Below are 23,269 nucleotides of genomic sequence, written 5' to 3' on the forward strand. Positions count from 1 at the left end.
ATAGCCAACCGGCGGTCACAACAACAGTCACTCAGCGAAAGTCTCAAAGTCACGTTGGAGCCAACGCGCGGGCGGTAGCGGTTGTATTTCCGTAAAACAAACGTTTGTACAGCGATGTGACTGATAATGATGGGAAAAAAGAAGATACTGAGCATGAAAAAGAGCAGTTTACAAGTGCTACAACCTCGTCCATCACACTGTCATCAGAGCTAACGCAATTCCAGGAGTAGTATATTGCTCCACAACATCCGTTGCCCGAGTCCCTAGAGGCTGTACATCCCGCAACATTATTTTTCACTTTATGGGTGCGAAGTACATGCCGAGCCTGGATGGCTTTGACCAGCTTTTCTAACAACGCTTGCGCCGCCCTCCATTGGATATCAGTGGGAAAAATATCGCATATTACATGTCGCAAGGTTTTGGCTCAGAGATATCCAAACACCTGGGTTTTGGAGATCATCCAGAGTTCGTCTCGTTCTGTCTTCGATGATAAAAGTAAACACATACAGAGGACGGATACCATTCTCCGACCCCGTTGCTTGTAGAGCAGCTTTGGGGCTCGAGTTAGCTTAGTGGTTAAGGTGCCAGTTCACAGACTGGAAGGTTCGTGGTTCGAACCCAACCTCAGCATGTCTATTGCTCCCGCTTGGGCCTGGGTAACCTGGCACTATCCCAGCCCTCGCGCTTCCTTCCGTTGGCGTAAAAGATCAGCACAGAAAGAGTGCTGCGGCTGAACGATATGTAGAGGAGCTTTTAGGGTGTTCCTCATACAGTATCGCGCGTCCACAAGTACATGGACGGTACACTGATAAAGTAGTAGTCGTTCGGCTGTGCCTAGTTGCCATTTCACCCAAAAGAAGCACGAGGGCTGAGATACTGCTAGACTGCTCAAGTCTAGACTGGTTAGAAATAGGGGCCAGAGTAACCGCGTAGGAACCATTTACCAGTTGACCGTGATGGCCTTTGAATTATCCAACACAGTTAAGATACATTTAACACTTATCAGGAGATCGATGTGACTTCAAGCTCGCCTGCTTTGTTCAGTAGCATTAGGACTAGATAATCTATACTGGCATGCGCCGTGAGGCTAGGCCAGTTCCCAGCGATGATTTGGGTCAAACTACTGAGCCATTGGCTGCGGGAAGGGTCTCTTACAGAAACACTGCACGATGCCCTGTGAATCAAACTTTTTGTTGGAAGGCTCAAGGTGGTGTATTTCACATAAACCTCTTCTCCAGCCTAGACAGCCGTAAGGTGTAATACGCCCTTGCAGCTCGTTCGGCGATTCTCATTCACCCATCCTCCTCGCACATCAAGTAGTGTTCGCTTCAGTCTCCAAGGTATAAATCATGTGCGAAGGATACCGGAAGGTGGGATAGCATGGGAGATGCAGCCGAGCGTTGGAGGCGATGGCATGTTAAGTTAGTTCGAGAATGACTTAGATATGCATTGAATGCGATAGATTTGATATACAGGTGCCACTGAGCCATCTCTGCTCTTGTCATTGACCACCAATGGGAGTTCTCACTCTTATTCCACTCCCACATCATTTTTCATGTCTATGCTATCTTCCAGGAAAATAAGGCAGAACAACCCTGTACCAAACTCAAAAGATCTTATCCATATTGCTGTCTTCCTTGTCCGTACTCTCCATCGAATGGGGTGACGGAGATCTCCTTTTGAAACCTTGCTTTCCCTATCACTCGATGCATGGATACAAGGCCCCACTTCGGGTATGCACCCCAGACCGTGCGGGGTCCTTGGCCGAACACTTAGCCACAATTCTCGTGGCCATTTGCTACTGAGTCGGATTGTCAAACTGCACTAGAACCCCGAACAGTGAACCTATAGCCCCCTATGACCTCAGAGGCTTGTGACTACACGTCTACTTTACTCTCGTCCCGATGGCCCGCATTGTTCCAGGGCGGAGGTGACGTCCTCATTCAGCACCTGAGGAATGACATTATACCAGACAACTGGGGAGAATTGGTGATAGTGCCTCTCTTCAGAAAATGAGCCCGTAGAACATATGGCTTCAGTTGTAACAAAAATCTTGGCGTCAACTTTCCTCCGTCGCGGAGTTGACCGGTCTGTTCTCCTTAACACTTGCTCAGCAGAGAATGCCTCGTAAGCGTATGAATACAGTGCATTGCGTTCCAGACTTCCAGGCACGTGAGAGAATACGGTGAGCCCTGCAAAAGCTTCCGTACACAAAGTGGTGTCCGACAAGGATGTCCATTCTCTGCATTCCTATTTAAATTCATGATCGGCGAGGAACTGAAGCACATACTAGAAGGTCTTCGAAACACTTGTGTTCAAATAACTTGCGGCGAAAGCCTTGTCGATATGGAATATTCAGCCGACTTCGTTCTTGTCTTCGAAGCGAGGATTGAGGCACAAGTGTCTTTGGATGAACGAACAAAAATCATCCCATCCTTTGGCGTATGCCTTTCACCCACAAACTGTGAGGTCGTGCTTCTGGACATGCAGTCACTGAACGTACCACTTACAATCGAAGGAGGTGCACTCGAGGCTGTGAAGCGATTATAGTGCAATAGATGAAAATGCACCAATCTCTAAGGCTCGGGTTGTGCTTTTATTGATTTGAGACATCCATGACGGCAAAGCGGCAATTCACTGATTCTCAAGTGACATGTGTATCACGCTATAGTAAGGGCTCTTTTGTTGTGCGATTGTGTGGTCTCTTTGAGCAGCGGAAATGAGATGCCTTCGGGTGTTCGACAACCGTTGTCTCAGAATTGTAGCTTCTGTGGATGGATGTCTTCGAATCCGTAACGACACAGTTAGGAATCGAGTGTCCGGTTTTGCAACGAGGACTTCAATCGAAGGTTGTTTCCAGCACCCTTATGTGCGGCGGTTAGGCGGATTGTCGTTTGCCGAAGAGAGTGCTGTTCTGCGTACCCAATTTAGGGTGGCGGAAATAAAGAGGTAGTTTACTTTTGACCTGACAAAGAGGTCACTATTCATGTGAGACATACTATGGGCATTCGTAAAGTTTGCAACCCGTTTGTTGTCGTTACCGCGGCATTTGGTTACGCCTTGTTTTTGTCCCCTTCGGGCACTTCTAAGCCCCGTGTAGTATGTACCCGTGGAATAGTTTCGCTCTCTATGAGGTACTACTCATTCATTTGGCAATAACCATTGTCATGAGCCCGGAAGCTTGGCATTATTGGACAGTTTGTACTCTGTGCATCAATATGGTGGCCTTTTTGGATTCTAATGGTTCAGACTCAGCTTCAGCTCGTCTCATGGTCATTCGTGGTCTCATGTCTTCCGCGACTAACAGGAATGTAAAACTGGACTGACCTGGGCGTGAGTGGCCATTCAGTATTGTAACCCTGTTGTAGCAACCATGCTGATTTCGAAAACAGCCCTCCTGTTGTGCTAATCTGAGAGTTTGTTCTTACTTCAAGAGCGCACCGCTGCTTCCCTTTTACCATCTACTTTAGAGAGCAGATTTCTATCCATTCGTGCGGGGTATATTGGATCCAACCAAATGAAACACCTGGGGCCGTGCTGTGTTCTACCCAATGGAAAGCCTTGTTCATTTTTGTGAACACCGTTTGTACTGTCTTTGGTTCAAATCTCAAAATCTCCTCCACCCAATTATTTCGCCGAAAGGCTTGAGGAGCCAATTGAACTCGTTCATCTACTAACCTTTCTTCTTTGAAGACGTTATTCTATCACAGCTCGGTGGGAATTCATGGTTAGAGTCTCATTCTTGTGTTACATTACCGTTCTGAAGTACCGTAGCGTTGCTTACTGAGCGCCTCAGCTTGTTGAGGCGTCATAATTGGTCAACGTCATAATTGGTATTGCTCTTAGTTATTTTTAGCCTATCTATTGTATTTACTTCCGTTGGGGACCTTCAGCGAGATGACCCAGGTGCCTTTCAAGAATGACGGGAGTTTTCTGGAATTATTCAAACAGATGCAAGGTATATCAACTCGAAATATTCCATGGACTAATCACTGAATCTTCAGCGGAACAGGAACGAGTCTCTTTGGAACAACCCAACTCGGACCTTGTGAAGGTCAGTTATCCAACTTTTTGGCTATTGTAATGGTTTTACAGGCTGTCTCAGCTGGATGCACTAATGAGGATGTGGGGCAAGTGACCTTTGTTAGTATTTAATTGTAGTGTTCCCCATTCAATATAGTGGCGAATCCAGTTTTGAAAACGCAGGTATGTTACCGTTTGTCTTGCATTCCGAACCACCACTATGATTTATCATGTTCTAAGCCGGTTGTCTGCAGTTCCTCCTTCCGATCCCAAGGTACTCGTGGCTATTGAGGCGCTTGTACTACGTTTGCGGGGACTTTCCAAAGCACTTTGTGATGTGGAAATAAAAAAGTTTGAGGACAGTGTACAGTACTGGTATGTGGAGATTCGTTATGTTTTAGAGTATTAATTTGTTTTATCGAAGGTTCCTAACATTACCAGAGACAAACGAGTACAAATTTTTTCGCCGCCGTCTCAAGGAAGTGCGGGGACCAAAGACGACTAAACCGGCTACCACTCCTCTGTGTGACATCCCGCGTAAGTTGACACGACGCAAATGCGTGTATTTCACGAGTGTCATTGTGCATTTTATCCCTCGGGTGCAGATGGCAGGGGTAATCAATTTCGATTTCTCGTAGGCTCTTTAGAACTCCTGGCCTCTTCTTCTCGTTTCAGACCGAAGTTTCATTTCGAAAGCTGCGCGGCTCGTGCCTAAAGGCATAGCTTCCATATTTTTTTGGGAATAAGCAACGATGCAAAACCACGACAAATTTGTATGAGTCTGAACCACTCGTGTGCAGATTGCCGTTCAGCAGTATGATGACATGTCGCCACTACTTCTCCAGCCAGTATCATGTAGCGGTTGCAGTGCAGCTCATTCCTTTTCTACGTGCATATATTTCGGTATGCATTTCATTGGTTTTAATCAGTTTTTCTCGTGAACCTCTATGATATGGTACATTCTCGCAGTTGCTCGTAGCTCGACTGCTGTTATCAAATACTGTCAATGATAACGAAGCATGACAAGAGGTATACCGAACGTGTGCGAACACGTGGGCGTTTTACTGCGTTACCCACGTAACAATAAAATCAGTAATGCACGTTAGCTTCGTTAGTCTGCATCTACCTAGATGGCCTGAAATTACTGACCGAAACGGAATGTTACAGCTCAAGGTTTACCACTATTATCACTCACCTAACCAGTGCAAGACTATTCACAGTGGGCAGCTTTCACCCAAGTTGGATTCTAAAATATGGTTTATTTTCTGACTAGTAACTGCAACAAACCTTATCATCATCTTGATTGTCAGCTGTGAGAACCGCGTACCTGCCACAGTTTAGCTCACTGATGATTTGGGGAGGTGAGGTAGATAGTTGCCCATTGGGGGCGGGAGCTGATAAATTCGTGCATATATACAGCACTGTCAGTGGACTGTAAGCGGGGGGATTGGGAAGGGAGCTATGCATTGAAGGCAGTAGCTTGGATGCACGAGCGCTATTCAGGGCGTGACTGCGCCATGTCTGACAATGTCTGACCATTGATGTGGCCCTTCTCGGGATCCCCACCAATGGTTAGATGGGGACCCCGAGAACCTTAGGTTTGCACAATCGCTGTGCACCAGGAATTCTGTAATTATGTGCATATTGGTCTCACAAAATGCACTTACCTAAGTTGAGGACTTCTTCGGATTCCGGAGTAACTGGTTGTCGAATTTCTTATGCTGGTTCTGTACTGTTGCTGACGAACGAGGCGGACCTATTGTACACAGTTATATTACTGACAGTAGGATGGCAATAGCTTCTGTGATCCACTGCACTGCGCTAGGTTTTCGGCCTCCCATTTCAATAGCCTCCTTATTTTTGTCCTTCTTCCTAATTTTCGATCTCTCGAAGTATGCTTATCGCATTTGATTCACCTGTCAACCTTTAACTTAGTTCCACCCGCTCCAGAACCGAAATACAAGGCAGAACAACCAGATTCATGTACGACCAGAAAGCGCGCTTCTCGTTGGGGAGATTCACCACCTCCGAGTGACACAGTGCTTAAAGTTGAAGAACCCACAACTGACAGCGCACTGGACCATTCCGAAACCATCGCGAAAGCGCTTGCTGCAGCAAAGGCCGCTGCTGCAGCGGCTGGAATACAAGGTAATCCATAGTCTACGGTTCCCTCTCCTCGAAATTTTCACCGTTTATGGTTAAGAGTTGGGAAGTATCTTTTAGCACACTGACTTTTTTCCACAATCTTTTCATTCCCATGCACCTATCGTTCATGATTGCTCGTATATCCTGGTGTCATAAATTCCCAAAGAATCAGTTGGTGAAGCCTGCACGGTGCAAACAATGGCAAACCATTACTGCCATAAATGAAGCTGAAAATGGTTGTCCTGCTGCAAGTAAAATAGACCAATAATACATGTTGTCGAAGCTGAATCTTGGTTTTTCTCGCTTCCAAATGATCGGTGCACAGTGATGAACAGAAAGTGGACACCATCACCGAACTGATTCAACTCACTTGAGCGGTATTCTCATGCCGCACAAGCAATGGACCTGTAACACACGCAGTCTGAAATAGGGAGGTATGTCGATGGTAGAGAAATATTCATAAATATTTTGTGGATTTAATTCTTTGAGACAATCGTAATGTGGAACTTCCGTCGGAGTGAACTCCCACCTTCCAGCAGTGTTTCGAGAATCAACTAGTCAGCACATGGGGGCGAGGTGGCCCAAGTGGTTAGAGCGCAAATTTACTGACCGGAAGGTCCGTGGTTCGAATCCGACCTCCGCCACTCGACTTCCCCTGTCTAGGCTTGGGTAACCTGGCATTATCTCAGCCCTCGTGCTTCCTTCGGATGGCATGGCAGCTAGGCACCAGAAGGGTGCTACAGCTGGACGCCCTAGTCAGCACATATTAGCACCATGTTCCGATTGTTGCGCTGATGAAGAGTGTCTCAGCACAATTTGACTCTACTTAGGTAGACTTTCACGAGACGGGTACATTCCTCAGTGGCGTTCGCTCCTCTGTAGCAGCCCGAACCATCGTCACACCTTGAAACTATACATACCAATTGTCTGCTTTATGCTTCGCCGTTTCTTCGGTTCTGCCCTCGACTAGACAACCATGTTTTCTATAGAGGAAAATGTTGGTAGCTCAGGTATCGTAGATGGTGGTCGTTGGCTTGTTCGCTGAGCTGGGCAATTTGATTGTAGTGCGTAGCGCACTACTACGCTCCACAATAACGCACTGATGATGTCACTCACCAACAAGCCAACGACCACCAGACAGCCATGTATTGAAAGCCCTTTTTTTGAATATCCTTCCTGGTATGACCCTGTGGCCGTTCATGGAGTAGTTTACTTTGAAGTCGGTCCCTCTCTGACATGACCAAAGTTGTTTGATTTTATTTGAATCGTCACTGACAGGGAGCGCGTTGGTGAATCATTAGCCCTTCACATGTTGAGCCAGTGCATGCATGAGTCACTTAAACAAAACATTATTGATGAAAGATCAGATTAAAAGTAATCTGTATGGTTCTTTGTTGATGGGGCTTGTTCACGTTCCACCCAAAAGTGAACTCCTTGCTGGAGGGACGGTTATATGGTTTATCTGTGGATTCGAGTATATCTTGTTTTGAGTGTGACCAAATGTCTTTCGATGTACCCAAAGGATGCCCTACTAGTTCCTGTCTGTTTTCACCGACTGCTTAACCTATATTGAATTTTGGTCCGTAGAATTATAAAATTTTATGGTTTGTTTACATCCAGAAATGGTTCGCAATTTTCTCCCTGGATTCACTTTTTCAAGCTTGTTCAGTGGTGGAAAACCGTCTAAGGAAAAGTTTGTCGGCCTCCTAGATGCAAACCGAATCATGGTGAGGCGTTCTGTTGTACCTAGGGCAGAAGTGAGTTTGCAGCTTAATTCAACTACCGGTACATATAAACATCAAACGACTGATTCATCGTTGACAGATCAACACCACAGATGTATATGTGGCGAGCTTGTTGTCTGATCCTATTCTGTTCAGGACACTTTATCGAGACAGATTGCTTCAAGTAACCTCTTTTTCGAATGGATCGATTTTGGGTGGACCGCCCACTGAACACTTATCCATTGAGTATGCCGTTGAACGGAACCAACTCGTCTCATAATTCTCTTTGGTGTTCGTGCCGATATGAACGTCTGTTCATACATAAAAGCACATCGTTGAAGTGCATTGAGGGACCATACTTCGCATACGTGCTTAGTGGTCAAAACATAGGACTGAATCGTCTGGGACATAAGTTTTGGCTTAAGCCGCGCTCAGATGTCGACTTCATGGGACTTCCGAAACGTAAGGCTTGCCTCAAAGCGACACAGTGTTAATATGCTCAACACCATAGCAAAATTGTATTGATGTCGAAATTGCCTGTTCCAGAAATGCTTTGGAGCACAGACAAGTGTCTGTGTTTCTGTGCACCTGTCACCAGACGGCCAGGAAGGTTGCGTAGAAAGTATCGAGGAGTCAAGCTATTTCGAAGGAAGAGTGAACCACTCTCGTGGAACCCGCAGTTGTTCGTCCTTCGAATGTCCCACTCTGTTCAACTAGAGTCAGGTACATTCAGTAAAACCGTTGATGTAATAGAAGTTGGATTTCGCTTCTGCTGTCCGTCATCTATGTTGGTATTATCTGGTGCACCGGCAGAACCTAAATGTTCCTCTTGTGTCATTTGATACCTGCTTAAGTTTTGCAAAAAGTATCTGGACAGTATGGCTCAAGGTTTGTGCTCTCCATCAAACAGTGAGCTTCTAGGGAGAGTGCGCATTTTCTGTAAAGGGCGCTGTATATTCATAGGTAGTAGATGAGTGAAAGTTTGAATATTTTTAGCAATACCTGTTTTGCTCGGTATTCTCACTTGTTTATTGCCGTTCACTTTGCAGGCCAAACGGCAAAGAAATTCACCGGTGGAAATATACTGAGTGACGAGCAGGCGGAGCAAATTCGTTATCAGAAAGAGGTGAGACGATTGTCCGCTATTGTGTATCCTGAAAGTATTGCGACCTCATCATGTCTGGTGCATCCGTCACTTATTTGGTGCCCAGGCCGATTCATCATCGGAGCATGATCTTTAAGCTTACAGTGAGTGAGTTTGCTCTTGATGGTCTGGTGATGAAGGTGCGAATCTGCGAACCCAACCCTGGATTGATGACTTCCGCTGTCTAGACTTGGTTCCTTCGGATTTTATGACAGCTGCCTGCCAAAGTGATCTCTCAGATGACCGACTAAGCGGCACCACTCACAAACGTCTAGCTCCCGTTCTGTCATGTCCTGCGCTTCTTATTTGCATCGAATGCGTGTGGACCGTACCTTGATGTTGTATGAGTGTTACCATAATACAGCAAAGATAGGCTAAAACCAACCTCTCCTCCGGTACGTTACTCTTTGCTACGGGACACCAAAAAGCCACGGATTCGTATCTTTCTTTCAAAATCACTGCCCATCTGATCTGCATTGACTTCGGAGGAATTTGATGAGTCAGGTGACACACAAATCTTTTGTGACTGTTCTGTCACATTTCATTACTGATCAAATTTAGCAATTGTTTTCCCTCCGACCAGTTTCACAAAAACATGATCGTTTTGTAATTATCATTTGAGTACTCATTTCTATGCGGAACCACCTCTCCTTGTTGATTACGTTTGTCCTCATCCCAATGTAAGACTTCCCAATCAACCGTACTTTTTCAAAACCCAGCAATATCTGAGCGATAACCATGAGAACATTTCCAGTTCCTCGCTAATGTTGCCATCCCAGAGTGCGAATCACTTTGTGTCCTCGGCTCTTCACACCCGATTCTTTTTTCCTATACAAAAAGGTCCGAAATTGTATATTACTTGAATACTAGGCCAATGTGAATCGGCTTTTGGTTTATACTTGGGTCAGTGAATTGAGTCCTTTCATGCGTTGACGATCTTTTACAAGCTGTATTGATCTCCAGTTCAGAAGAAGCGGCTCGTCCATGCAAGAGTACTGGGATGAGAAATCTCCATATGTAGTGCGATTCCTACTGACAGAAGCAACCACTGATCATATTACACCACTTCTTACTGCATTTTTAAGTATGTAGTATGAGTTAGCAATACATAACTGGAAGTTCGACTTCATTCAAACAAAACTCAGGTCTACCGCTGGTTCAGTTGCTTTCAAGAAATTGTTTTTTCCACGTCGATGTTCACATGCGTTCTTCCCACTGTTCGAAATTGACTTCCTGTCGGCACATTCTTGTCATCTTCAACTGTAAAAGCCTCGTACTTGCCACGCAGTGGTCATAACTGCCACACTTTCGTTCGTCGATGATTTGAAGGAGGTAAGGGTAGATGGCTACACATTGGAGGTGGTAGCTGATGTGATTGATGCTTGAATACAGGAGTGCCGGAGAACTTTCCATTTGGAAGCGCGGGAGCAGGAGCTATCCATTGAAGGCAACAGCTCGGATTCTTGCGCCCGGTTGAGCGCACGACCGGGCCATTTCTGACAATGTCTCTACCCATTGCTATGTCACGTTTCGGAGTCTCCATCCAAGGAGATGCCGACGACCAGCATAGTTGACTGTGCCAGTACTGGCTTTAATAATTTGCCGTCATGTCATCGTTTTATCCTCCGTGACTCCCCTGCACCCTTCATGCGATTGTGAGAAAGGAGCCTTCCGGTCGATTGATATACGGAACATGTGACCAAGCCAACGCAACCTATGCAGTGTGATCAGTTCCTCTATCGCGGGCGAGTTATTTCTTCCGAATACCATTCGACGTGTTTCAGCATTGCTGATCCGGTGTTCCCGCCAGACTCGGCTCCGAAGACATAACGGTCGAATTGAAAGACATTTGATGTCCTCAGCGCATAGAGGCTAGTTTTCTGATCCGTATAGTAATATGGAACGCACCGCAACATTGTAAATTCGACCCTTGATGGATGAGCTGATGTCACGCTTACACCACAGGTAATGCAGGTCCGCGAAGGCTGCTCTGGCCTTCCCAATCCGGATGGAAATATCGCCTGTGGCTGATACAGCTGCTCAGGTGGACAAATTTGTCTACTTCCTCAATCCGCTCATCAGCAACCATGAGGTCGGGGTTCGAGCCCACGCCATATGTTCCACAAGTCATCGCTTCTGGATTGTCTTACACAGAGAGTGAAATGTGAAGGAACTGAGTTCATCCTTGGCGTTTTGGGACACAATGATACTCTTGGATCCTGTATGTGTGTTTCGGAGAGACAGCGTACATTAATTTTAAGGGAGTATAAGGTCTCGGAGAGCGTTGCCTTTCGTCAATTTGACATAGAGTACGGACGTTGAAATCTCCTACCTACAAAGGATCTGGTAGATTTAGCGAATTGTTGTTTTGTTTCACGTTAATGTGCAGTGTGGTGTATAAGGCACGTCGGTCAGATAATCGATAAACGAATAACCCAGCATCTTTCGTTTGTGTTGTGCGAACGGGTAGGGTAGAGGCCTCTTCAGGCAAAGAACCCTACGAGCAACTGACACATCGCAGTTGCTCATCGGTACGCTACACACACTGTCAGTACAAATCATTTCACGAATTGGGGGCGAGATGGCCCAATTGGTTAGAGCGCGAATTTACTGACCGAAAGGTCCGCGGTTTGAATCCGACCTCCGCCACTCGACTTCCTCTGTCTAGACTTGGGCAACCTGGCAGTATCCCAGCCCTCGTGCTTCCTTCGGGTGGCATGGCAGTTAGGCACCGAAAGGGTGCTGCAGCTGAACGTATTATTATTTCACGAATTCAGGTTTATAATAACCACAAGTTGCATTGGACTTTAGTTGGTGTACACGATGCAACATAAATTTTCCTGAGGGAGGTTTGACAGGAGTTAATGATAAAGTACTTGTCTCACAGTTCTTGGAGGTGGTCATGAAGATTCTCTGTTGTGAACGTTTCGGCCAAATTCGTGCTTGTGAAATGTAGTGGCGTCGTATTGCTTACACCGCCCTCTGGAAATTCCACCGCAAAAAATAATGATTTTCTCCCATGCTGATCAGTTGATCAGATGTCAAAAGGTCAGATGTATCGGAAGCTGAACCGTTGTCTTTGTGGGTCAGATGTTTATGTATCGGAAGCTGAACCGTTGTCTTTGTTGTGATGACGTAGCAGTGATTGTGGCCTTATGTGTACCTACGTTTGTCTACCTATATGGAGTGGTATCTCGTCCGTTTTTGCCATCAGCCGGGATCAGATCTAATGCTCTAGCAGGTGAAGACAAACCAGTATCCATGGATTGGTCGATTCTCCACAAATGAATTGGTCCATCTTGAGCGTCATGCAAGCACGAATTCCAAATGGGATTTCTAAATGGCTCTCCGAATTAGCCGTGTGTGAAATCGTGTCCACAGTGGTTTTGGTTTTTGGCGATGGGTTCTCAATTTTCATTTTTCATAGGTTTTCGTCGTCTGCACTGAATAGTGGCTAGTTTTACCTATTGGTTCTCAATGAGTCATTGTTTTGTACTCAGTTGCCTGATTTGTCTTTTTACATCCTCACAGCTGCAAGCCATGCACGAATTCATCATGGCACAACAACGGCTGAAGTTGAAAGAACAGGAACTGATGGACCGTATTTCGGGTCCACAGTACAGCAAAAAGCCCAAATTGACCAAAGACGGTTTGGTGATCAAGTACGAATACGACTCGGATGAGGATTGCGAAGGGGGGACCTGGGAACACAAACTCAGGCAAGCAGAAATGGATGCAACCCGAGGTGAGAACAGAAGTTTTTCCCTTTTTCGAGAAATACACTTATTTGCAAATGAATTTGATTTTCACGGGGGACTCGACTGAATCTCTCGTTTATGATACTCTACAACTGAATGTGCTGCGCCAGGCCGCCTCACGTTTCAGTTGGTACGATGTTCGAGATATCGCGATGCATGTATAGACCTGATACGAGAGATTCATTTGGAAAACATCATAAAAAAAACGAGAGACTCAATTGACTCCCCGTTGACAACCAAATTGATTTGCAAATGAGTGTATTTCTCGAAAACAGGGCAATTTGGGTTCAAGTAGATCATAAGGTTGACGGAAACTCGGAGACTGCGCCTACTTGATGAGCCCCAAGAAGGGCGAAACCGGTCTTGGGCTGTTGAAGAGTTTTCGGCAACCTTGTGAGTAGTTTCCTTTATGAAAAAGGTTTTCCTTTTCCTGTCCGCGTTTCAGCAGTTATCACAGCACCGGCTTTATCGTAAGCGCCAGTGTGTGCGTGTGTGTGTGCGAAGAAACAGTCGAAAACCATTTCATTCATTGGCGGTCGTAATTCCACTTTCATGCTGTGTACTTGCTTCCCATAACTCCCAATGCTTAGTGCGGCTGGAAGGGAAACCATTGTGTACCTCGCTCACTTTTGTTGGATTCTAGTTTGTTCCCAGGACTGTGAGATCCATACTGTCCAGATGACTTGCGTGTATTGCTGGGGTTTTACTTCAAGACTTATGCACTCAGAATTTACCTGTACTGTAGAGATCACTGGTGGGCGATAATTGGTATTAAACCCTTTTTTCATCCAATTCGCCTTGGACACTGGTGTCATTTGGTTTTTGCCTGCCTCTCTCCTCTCCTAGGATGCCGTCGAATGTCTTTTGTCGTCTTGCTGACCGCCTCCACACACACACACAATAGTCTATATTCGTTGCTCGAAACCGACCTTTTCCCTTTCTTCCAATGTTCTCCTGTTTTGGTGATTGAAAATAATTTTTGCAAACAAACAACGATCTCTCTGGCCTTAGAGAGACAAACCAGTAAAATTTAGAGCTTATTGCCGCCAAAATGATATATACTTCTGATTTATTTTTCACGTGTTTAGAGTGGGCGGAGAAGCTTAACGAAATGGGACGTGGGAAGCACCATATTGGCGATTTCCTTCCACCAGATGAGCTGGAACGCTTCATGGAAACCTTCAGGGTACGTTCGAACCGGTATCTTTTTGATTAGCTTGCTTACACTAAGACATCATTTCAAGGACTGCTACGAAATCTGTCGCTCAGTTCACTGCGATCAGCTGGAAGCCGAATCGTTCACCAGTGCGCATTTTACGGACCTCTCGAAACGGCGACCCTCGGCTAGTAGTTTTAACACCTAAACGGTCGACCACGAGCGGCTGATCAGCGGTGTGACTAACTCTCGCGTAGACAGGGTATAGCACCACCCACCTCACGGAATCCACCTCGAGTGGTCATGTATTGACTAACTCCTTGACTGGCAACTTCTTAGATCGAAAGTTCACTTGTAAGATTTATTCTTCCTCTGAGCTACCTATGGGTTGTTCTTAGAATGGATGTGTAGAAATTTTCACTGGAGATTACGTCTTGTAAAAGAAACCGATCTGTGCTTGAGAACAAAGGAGCCTTGTGCAGCTGTTTATTATTATTGGGTATCGTCTGCAGTGCACATGACCAATGAACCTTTCATCTGAGAACTCGTCACTTAAGTAGTCCGTTAGCACGTGACCACGTAATGTAGATTTCCCGACCGAAGGATGGATGACGCTATATATCTTGTCTGAGTGTGGGTTAATCACAATGCTGATCAGTTGCTCGTAGTCGAACAACTGTGTTCAACTAATAGTCAGCAAATATTGGGTTCGAACCCTCCCGGAATTCCACGAGATTCGCACTGCTAAAGATTTCAAGTAAGGTGAAGCAGTTGTGCAGTCCCTCTCCGCTTTACTGCATAGATTGTCTTCCCTCACAGGATGAAATCTCCATTCTAAATGAATTTGCCGTTATTTGAAGCAGTGTAAGTTGCTAAACAACGAGTGGCTTGCGCGTAGCGGCATTTGGTGCCACACGCAAGCCGTTGATGCCAGGGGCCACTTGCTCAGAGACAATTGTCCTGGAACCAAGTCTGTGATATCCAAACGTATTTTTATCCGGACTGGTGCTTCCATTCTGAGTCATATACTTCCATAATTTTACAGGGTCCAAAGTGGATACAACAGCATCTTCGGCGCAAGGCGTTTGCGGCTTTTATCTCTCTCGTACAGTGTAGGCCTCTTCTGTAGGACAATCGGGAGTCGGATGCTTTAGCGGCCTTCATGTGACGGTCCAAGTGTAAACTGATCCGAAGTGAATTTAGTATTGGGACTCGAGCCTCTGGCCGGATGGTCCTCTCGATTGCCTCAGGCTCTTAGCTTGGTGGCCTTCAAACTCCTGATGCGTTTTTGGGTTGGACGACAACTGTGCTCTAAAGAAGTGTCATAGCTGAATGGTTTCCTTTCGATTTGTGCATCCTCAGTGGCCTTTTATTGTTGTTGTCTGTTTTTCAAGGACTCATAAATGTGCCCATGTTCACGTTGAAATGGTCCGTAGGTGGGATGTTTTTCAATTGCTGGAAATATGACTTTATTTCTAGTCAGCGTCGGGTTGTGTGCTAAAAGAGTCCTCAGTTATTACCGGACGCTCTTTTTACTTATGGTTAGACCTGTGCATAGTGTCGACTTTACCCCTTTTTAACCCATTATTGGTTTCTCTCTCTACCAAGGGACTGGTTGTTGGTGTTTTTCGCTTATTCAAGTTGGAGGAAATGGCTTCGATATCTGCCCTGCCACACCATCAGTCCTGTAAAACGTTTCTCTGAAGCAACAACCCTCGTGTTTTCCAACTGCATAGACTCGTACGCGTTACTCCTTGTCCAGCAGTTTATGGACATATCAACAACAGCACAGGCGTCCAGATTTTTTTAAAATAAATCTAACAGCCGGTTATTATGAGTTCCAATGTTGTGGGTTGCGAATCCCATGTTAGTCCTAGTCCCACCACCAAGGTACAGTGGATTGAGGCAGCCTAAGGGACAATTGTTACGGTTGTATTAGGGGTATCACAGAATCTTCCACAAGAACCTTTGTGATGGATCTAGGAGTGTCAGGTTAAATATTCTCGATACTGCTTGGCCCTTATTCTGACCATCCATGTCATGCTTATTGGTCCTTAGTTAGTTCGCGACACATCCGTCCAATTGACGTAGTGGCCGGTTATTTCGAGCTGATAACCCTCAGACGAATAACTATTCTCTTCGTCAGTACTATGAAGCTATACGTCTGCTGAGCACAACTAAACCTCTTGCTAATCTGGTAACATGGGTGAGTCCGAGGGTCTTGTTCCCCAGCATCTGTGTTGCTGGTGATTGTAGATGGGGAAATTGGCGTGTAACCGTGAACTTTGAACCCTAGCTTTTGGCCAGTCGGATGCTCACTGGCGAGTCAAACTTTGAAGGATTAGTTCGCTCAATGATCTCTTTATTCTGGGTGTTTGTCATTATCAACTCTTTTACAAATTCCTACTAAACAGGCTCTAAAAGAAGGTCGCGACCCGGACCTATCGGAATACAAGCAGTTCAAACTCACGTGTGAAAATGTCGGCTTCCAAATGTTGGAGAAAATGGGCTGGAAGGAAGGTGAAGGGTTGGGTTCTGAAGGCCAAGGGATTATAAATCCTGTTGGAAAGTATGTTCCACTTTTTAATTCCATGGTTGGACACCTGTCAGGTTTTTACCATGTTAGTGTGCTAACAAAATACACTTCATGGGTCTCAATTGGGTCTAACCAGGTTGTGTGCTGTGACGACCTGTTTATTAGAAGCAGCCGGTATGTAGTATGGTGTGCTTTATGTACGAGAAACAACATGGAAGCGCATTTAAACTTTCCAACTTTGAGTTATTGTTTACTTAGGAATCCGGTTTAAAACAAACCCGAAATCTAAGAGGGACGTGAAAGCTTCGTTTTCTAGGCAATATGAGGGCCAACAAATAGATCTACGGTCAATATGCCAGCAAAATCGGTGAGATGTACAAGATTTCAGTGCTCCACTCCCAATTTTTCTAGTTAGTGATTCAGTAATGTCTGCTTTTTTGCTGTAATTCTTGAGACAGGTTTCTCATCTGGGTAATTGAATCCTCACTCAATTACTTCAGTATCTGTCTCATTGTTTGCTATAGAAGAACATGTTAGTCGTTCAAAGTGGTCAACTGGTAATCTATTTACTCACCGAGTTTGGCAATTTTGTTGCAAATGTTTCGTTGTGACATTATCAGTGCGTTGTTTGCAACAAAATTGTGCAAATCAGTGTACGCCGCAGGCGACGACTGTAGTTGAGAAGGTTTTGTGGGACACAGTGAAATGTTGGATCTTAAGGGATCGGAGGATCAGTGGAAGTTCTGGAGGTATGCATTTGCAAACCAATTCGGTTTTGCGAGAGACTCACCGGGAACCCAACTGAATCTCTCGTTTGTGATGTTTCCAGTAGAACATAACGTTGATGGAAACTCGGGGACTGTGCCTATCTGATGAGCCCCAAGAAGGGCGAAACCGGTCGTGAACTGTCGAAAATTTTCTGGAGGTATGCTTATAGGAGGTGGACATGACGTTGGGAAACGTCTAGTAAAGAAGTAATGGGATGTGAAAAATATCCTTGTGTAAAGTTGGAACGAGCGTAGAAATGCATGCATGCGTCAGGATTCATTAGGATTTTACTAGATCTACCATACACAGCGATCCGGGAGTAAAGCGGTAATCTTCCTGCAGTTCTAGAGAGAGACTTGTGAAACAATACATCCGGGGAAGGAGGAATACAGAGGGTTTTTAGTTTAAGTCCGTAAAAAGTTGAACGTCGAGGTTGGACGCGGGCAGCTTGAATTTAGGATGGAACGATCAAGATTATTTTTATCTGATCGCTTATAGGTGGGTCTCTCGAGGTGCTGAAGTTTGATAACAGTGACTAGTTAGAAACTAACAAGGAGGTTGTCACTGGAAGGTTGGTCTCAAGTTATCTTGACTTCTCAGTATATTGCGTAAGGCATCGTCCATCGTCCACCAGAAGTTTTCATTCAGTACGGTTTGTGATCGCACGTATACTTCACACTTGCAATAGTCGCATTCAATCTCTGTGTCACCGGCGTATTTGCTCTGACTGAGAGCATCCGTGTGAGCATTTCCAATATGTACACATGTAAACCGTCACGAAGAGACTGGACCTTATCGTGGTGTGGCGGTTTGTGTACCTCGGCGACCCATTGAGCTTTACTGGGGAGTGTCCGCACGATGCTCACAGAGTCCCTCATACCAGGTTGGTCCATGGGTAGAGGTCCGACGAACACAGTCTCCTGGACCTCCAGGTTGGGGGTTGGAACATGTATGGCGACGTGTTCCGTAGAAAATGGTAATGTACTTGCATTTCCAACCGAATATCGCTGTCTTGCGGTTAGGCTTTTGAGCCAAAGGCCTTGGTTGAGAACCCTAATCGTCCTCCTGTCTAGGTGTGGGCGCCCTGACAGTGTCCCAGCCCTCGTACAACCATGACATGACATACACACATGTAAGAGAAAACGGGAAAGAGCGTTCTGTGAAACACCGGCGTCAGTCTTCGGTAATCAGGATACTGGGATTCACACACCTTTGAATTACTGGTGGTTCGTGAACTAGACCGGAACTAGCTTGGTCAGGTCTTGCCTACTGCCTGCATCGGTAAGGGGCTACTCTAATCGTTGATGAAAATGATAGTTAGTGCGTACAAAGGGCTGTTTTTGTAGGGTTTGATTGGGTTCTACGTCGTTTGGACTTCGGATCTGTTGGAGGTCACATCGTGGAACAGTATTTTGGTCTTTCTATTCAGAACTATATTTCATCCAAATAGATGCCGAATGTTTATGCGGCGGAATTTTTGCCTAGAGCCTTTATGTTTCGTTGCCGTTCGAGCTCAACATAGCCCGGTGAAGATTTCTCTTCGAGGCAGACCGCTTGATGGTCGTATAATTTGGCCAGTACAGCCCATGGAATGTCGCTGATTTACTTATCAAGCGCAAATTCTCATCCCGAAACCTTTCCTCTCAGCAGAAACCATCCATTCGTTGTTGGTCTGTTTCCCCAGCTCGAGTGTTGGATTTCAGACATTTCATCACCAATCGAGGTCATATCGTTAGTGCAGTGTTGAGTGGGTCCCAACTCAACCTTTAGTCAACCCAATCAATCCTTCACTGATCATTTTACCTCGATATGTGATGAACGTTTGCAATCCAGCCGCCTAACTCGACGGCCATACCAACAATCTAATCACACTATCGATCAGCTACTTATGGTTGGAAAGTTTAGCCCTTACTTACTTTCTGGGGTCCTTCGAAGATTCGTGGGATGCGCACTACCGATGATTTAAATGAGTACGCCGCAGCTGTATAGTAATTCCCAACCTTTCGGCATGGATGGACTTCAGAACAACAACCAAGCAACTCACCCGAATTACCTATGCTCTGCAACATCACCAGCAACCAGCCTTGTTTCGAGTCTTCTCTTGCGAAGATCCTCCATTTCTGACATACACACATGTAAGAGAAAACGGGAAAGAGCGTTCTGTGAAACACCGGCGTCAGTCTTCGGTAATCAGGATACTGGGATTCACACACCTTTGAATTACTGGTGGTTCGTGAACTAGACCGGAACTAGCTTGGTCAGGTCTTGCCTACTGCCTGCATCGGTAAGGGGCTACTCTAATCGTTGATGAAAATGATAGTTAGTGCGTACAAAGGGCTGTTTTTGTAGGGTTTGATTGGGTTCTACGTCGTTTGGACTTCGGATCTGTTGGAGGTCACATCGTGGAACAGTATTTTGATCTTTCTATTCAGAACTATATTTCATACAGATAGATGCCGAATGTTTATGCGGCGGAATTTTTGACTAGAGCCTTTATGTTTCGTTGCCGTTCGAGCTCAACATAGCCCGGTGAAGATTTCTCTTCGAGGCAGACCGCTTGATGGTCGTATAATTTGGCCAGTACAGCCCATGGAATGTCGCTGATTTACTTATCAAGCGCAAATTCTCATCCCGAAACCTTTCCTCTCAGCAGAAACCATCCATTCGTTGTTGGTCTGTTTCCCCAGCTCGAGTGTTGGATTTCAGACATTTCATCACCAATCGAGGTCATATCGTTAGTGCAGTGTTGAGTGGGTCCCAACTCAACCTTTAGTCAACCCAATCAATCCTTCACTGATCATTTTACCTCGATATGTGATGAACGTTTGCAATCCAGCCGCCTAACTCGACGGCCATACCAACAATCTAATCACACTATCGATCAGCTACTTATGGTTGGAAAGTTTAGCCCTTACTTACTTTCTGGGGTCCTTCGAAGATTCGTGGGATGCGCACTACCGATGATTTAAATGAGTACGCCGCAGCTGTATAGTAATTCCCAACCTTTCGGCATGGATGGACTTCAGAACAACAACCAAGCAACTCACCCGAATTACCTATGCTCTGCAACATCACCAGCAACCAGCCTTGTTTCGAGTCTTCTCTTGCGAAGATCCTCCATTTCTTGAGCTGGCGTTTTCCAGATAAACTCCTGCCATTCTACTAGGAACTACCAGGGATTTCGTCTCATCATAACGCCAATAAAAAGGTTGAACGGGGGATTAAAAACCTTTTCCGATACTACCAAATTTAGAGACATTTGTGATGAATAAAAACGACTTTAGATGGGCCATATTTCGGTTTTGAACACCACCGCTCGTCAGGAAGATAGAATTCAGGTCAACCCCGTTAGCTCAGTCAAAATTGCCCTTTTTTACTGGAGGAAATGTTGGAACACTTGTTACGAAGTATGGATGAGGCTGGCAATTGTTTAGCACGGTGCTTGTAGGAATTCTGGTTTCTTTCGTGCACGAACAGACCTGTGAGTCCGGGTTGTCATGTTTTCCATAAAACCCCTGCACTTCGATCGCCCAACACATAAGTATTCAACCTTCCCATCATGTTTTTTTTATTACGCCGGAACTTTCATGCCCTCAGTGTACTAATTTTGCACAATGTTTCCGTTCTGTTTCTAGGGGCAACGTTCATATCGATGGAGTGGGTCTCGGAGTTGAGCGTCCTTCGAATCTGGTGAAAGAAGACGATGAATATGATGCATACCGCAAGAGAATGATGTTGGCTTATCGGTTCCGTCCGAACCCACTGGTACGTTTGTAGTCGGATTAGTCATGGAGCCCTATTCAAAGTTCTAAGGCCACTCAATACCTTGAATACCATCTTTATAATTCGGTCTGGGTTAACTGAAGGTCAGCACTCCTCAATTCTCTAGTTAATATCGCTGTAACGAACAAACGGTATCTTCGAGTGACCTCCGGGAAGGCAAAACAAAGTTGGAGCTGGGTTTCTATACAGTACGAATAGTGTAAGACAAATTCACAAATTATACAAACCTCGACAGTAGGTACTCGTCCAAAACAAATGGCCCACATGGACCACAAAAGTACAAACCAAAGGAGCAAACAGGCTCCCACGTGGGACAATCACACGTGCATAAAGTCGGCCACAAATGGCTGGATAACCTCAAGGCCAAATGAGTAAAGTGGTAAAAACAAACAAACGTCAGTTTATATACGCACACTAAACACAAAGGTAGGGTGGGGGTTACAAATAGGGACAGAATAAACGTGGGGAATTTCAAATGTCAACGTAATGGACGATACAACTGCTTAAGTTATCGTTACAGTCTAGTTCTTATACCAGGTTCCAGTTCATTAGATGGATCATCTCCCTATTTATGTTAGGTTGAAATTCGCTAATTGAATAGCGATCATGAGTTCACTCGGTTGCTGAAACGTGGTTGCAAACATGCTACTGGGTCATGCTCTTGCAGTTCTGCTCGTCAAAAATGTCCCATACTTACCCAACTACTCGTTAAAAATACACATATGTCGTCCCACTGAGGTGTGTTGCACATTTTCACTGGATTCGAACGAACATCGATTCGTTCGCGTTACTTGATTTCATTAAAAGCCTTGTGAAACTTTTTTTCATATCTCGAGCTGTTAGTTTTAAACTATGGACCCAAGTCCATCTTTCGCATCAACCAATCGTTCCATCGTTCTCAACTGCACCTCACGATCTAAGTTTGCCTGTTCCAGATATTTACCGAAACGATATGATGCAATGCAGAGTGTGGCTACAGCTATACGGATTATCAAGCTCGAAAGGCGCATACTTTTACTTTGTGTGCAAATGTTTGAACCGTTGCTGAAATGATCCAATGAGGATTGAGTGTGCTGATCATACATCTGTCATAGCCAATCGCTACGCATATTTCAGTGGACGAGTGCTCATGAAGGCACCTGACTGCATAAGGCTCAGGAGAGCAACTTCCAAGGTTATATATATATATATGAATATATATATATATATATATGATGTACTTGATATGGAAATTTGAGTTCCATCTAGTCAATTCAGAAACGGAATTAGTCCAAGTATCTTTATGCGGGAGCTCAGCTCAGTTCAGAGGATAGGTCTTTCCGCCCGGCATTACAGGTGGATGTATTTTACGTTGTGTCTTGTCTACCGTGCCACACCTTGGTCTCATCTGGGACGGTCCATTTAGATGATGAAGCGATCGATGTGACTCATATAATTCGCTATCGAAAACGTTGAATTCCCCTTACGCATGTGAACAACACAGAAGGAAGACAGTTCATACATATTCCTCGATCGCCGCACACCGCAACACGGCAAAGAAGTAACGAACATGTGCGGTCAAGCACGTTGTGTATAAATGGGTTACTGAAGCTGTCTTATTCACATAAATGAGAGTAGGCACACAAGTTGTCTGGCGTTGAAGTTTCGCAGCTTCTCAGCGAAGTATTGAATAGAATCCTAACGACTAGGTATATGTCGAAATCGTAATGACAACTTTTAACCCGGTTTCATGCAGAGCGACCGATGTGCGTTCTTTTAGCGAGTTGCATACGGGTTATAGCAGCCCCGCGGGTTTTCGGTTTGGGAAAAGGTTTGTTCCTTGACTGGTCGACTCGCGTTCTCTTCTCACGCTGGGCTCAGCACATCGATATGCCACTCAGTCAGACTATGGTAGTACTGGTGACTGGGTTTGTGAACTTGGCTCTCAATGACGTGTGATCGAAGGTTGGAAACGGGCTGGAGGTTGAAAAGTATTCCGATCAGTACTTGTGAATCTTCAATCCCTAGGTGTAAGCCGAATATTAATTCCTACTAAACTAGGGTTCACAATGTCCAGACTTCACTCTTCACATTCGGTTTCTACCCCGCCTGATCTTTTTGGAGGTGAGTTCTAACGAAAGGAATCCCTTGAAATTCGTTCCACGAGCCCATCGGATTGTGTAAAGTCAAATATTGTATGTCATGCCGAAACACCATCTACCGAGACGAGTCTTGTTCTCCGTGCCTCCTTCA

At 45.3% G+C, this 23,269-nt stretch overlaps 2 protein-coding genes across 2 annotated transcripts in view; one reads left to right on the forward strand and one right to left on the reverse strand.

Moving 5' to 3' along the window:
* T265_05955 (hypothetical protein) overlaps nucleotides 1-21,788 on the reverse strand; it is a gene marked incomplete at both ends in the record, with an annotated part of 24,994 nt that extends 3,206 nt beyond the window's left edge. The window contains 5 exons of the mRNA XM_009171102.1: nucleotides 54-120; nucleotides 5,940-6,159; nucleotides 17,061-17,200; nucleotides 17,277-17,449; nucleotides 21,735-21,788. Of these exons, the coding sequence (XP_009169366.1) occupies nucleotides 54-120; nucleotides 5,940-6,159; nucleotides 17,061-17,200; nucleotides 17,277-17,449; nucleotides 21,735-21,788 (654 nt within the window). The remainder of the gene's footprint in view (nucleotides 1-53; nucleotides 121-5,939; nucleotides 6,160-17,060; nucleotides 17,201-17,276; nucleotides 17,450-21,734) is intronic.
* Nucleotides 3,857-23,269, forward strand: part of T265_13913 (hypothetical protein) — a gene marked incomplete at both ends in the record, with an annotated part of 37,169 nt that continues 17,756 nt past the window's right edge. Inside the window, 12 exons of the mRNA XM_009171113.1 lie at nucleotides 3,857-3,958; nucleotides 4,005-4,054; nucleotides 4,096-4,147; nucleotides 4,181-4,206; nucleotides 4,298-4,398; nucleotides 4,448-4,560; nucleotides 5,959-6,171; nucleotides 8,942-9,018; nucleotides 12,568-12,781; nucleotides 13,883-13,980; nucleotides 16,365-16,519; nucleotides 20,890-21,019. Coding sequence (XP_009169377.1) covers nucleotides 3,898-3,958; nucleotides 4,005-4,054; nucleotides 4,096-4,147; nucleotides 4,181-4,206; nucleotides 4,298-4,398; nucleotides 4,448-4,560; nucleotides 5,959-6,171; nucleotides 8,942-9,018; nucleotides 12,568-12,781; nucleotides 13,883-13,980; nucleotides 16,365-16,519; nucleotides 20,890-21,019 — 1,290 coding nt within the window. The remainder of the gene's footprint in view (nucleotides 3,959-4,004; nucleotides 4,055-4,095; nucleotides 4,148-4,180; nucleotides 4,207-4,297; nucleotides 4,399-4,447; nucleotides 4,561-5,958; nucleotides 6,172-8,941; nucleotides 9,019-12,567; nucleotides 12,782-13,882; nucleotides 13,981-16,364; nucleotides 16,520-20,889; nucleotides 21,020-23,269) is intronic.

Source organism: Opisthorchis viverrini, assembly GCF_000715545.1.
Source record: "Opisthorchis viverrini unplaced genomic scaffold opera_v5_118, whole genome shotgun sequence".
NCBI classification, from domain to species: Eukaryota; Metazoa; Platyhelminthes; class Trematoda; order Opisthorchiida; family Opisthorchiidae; genus Opisthorchis; species Opisthorchis viverrini.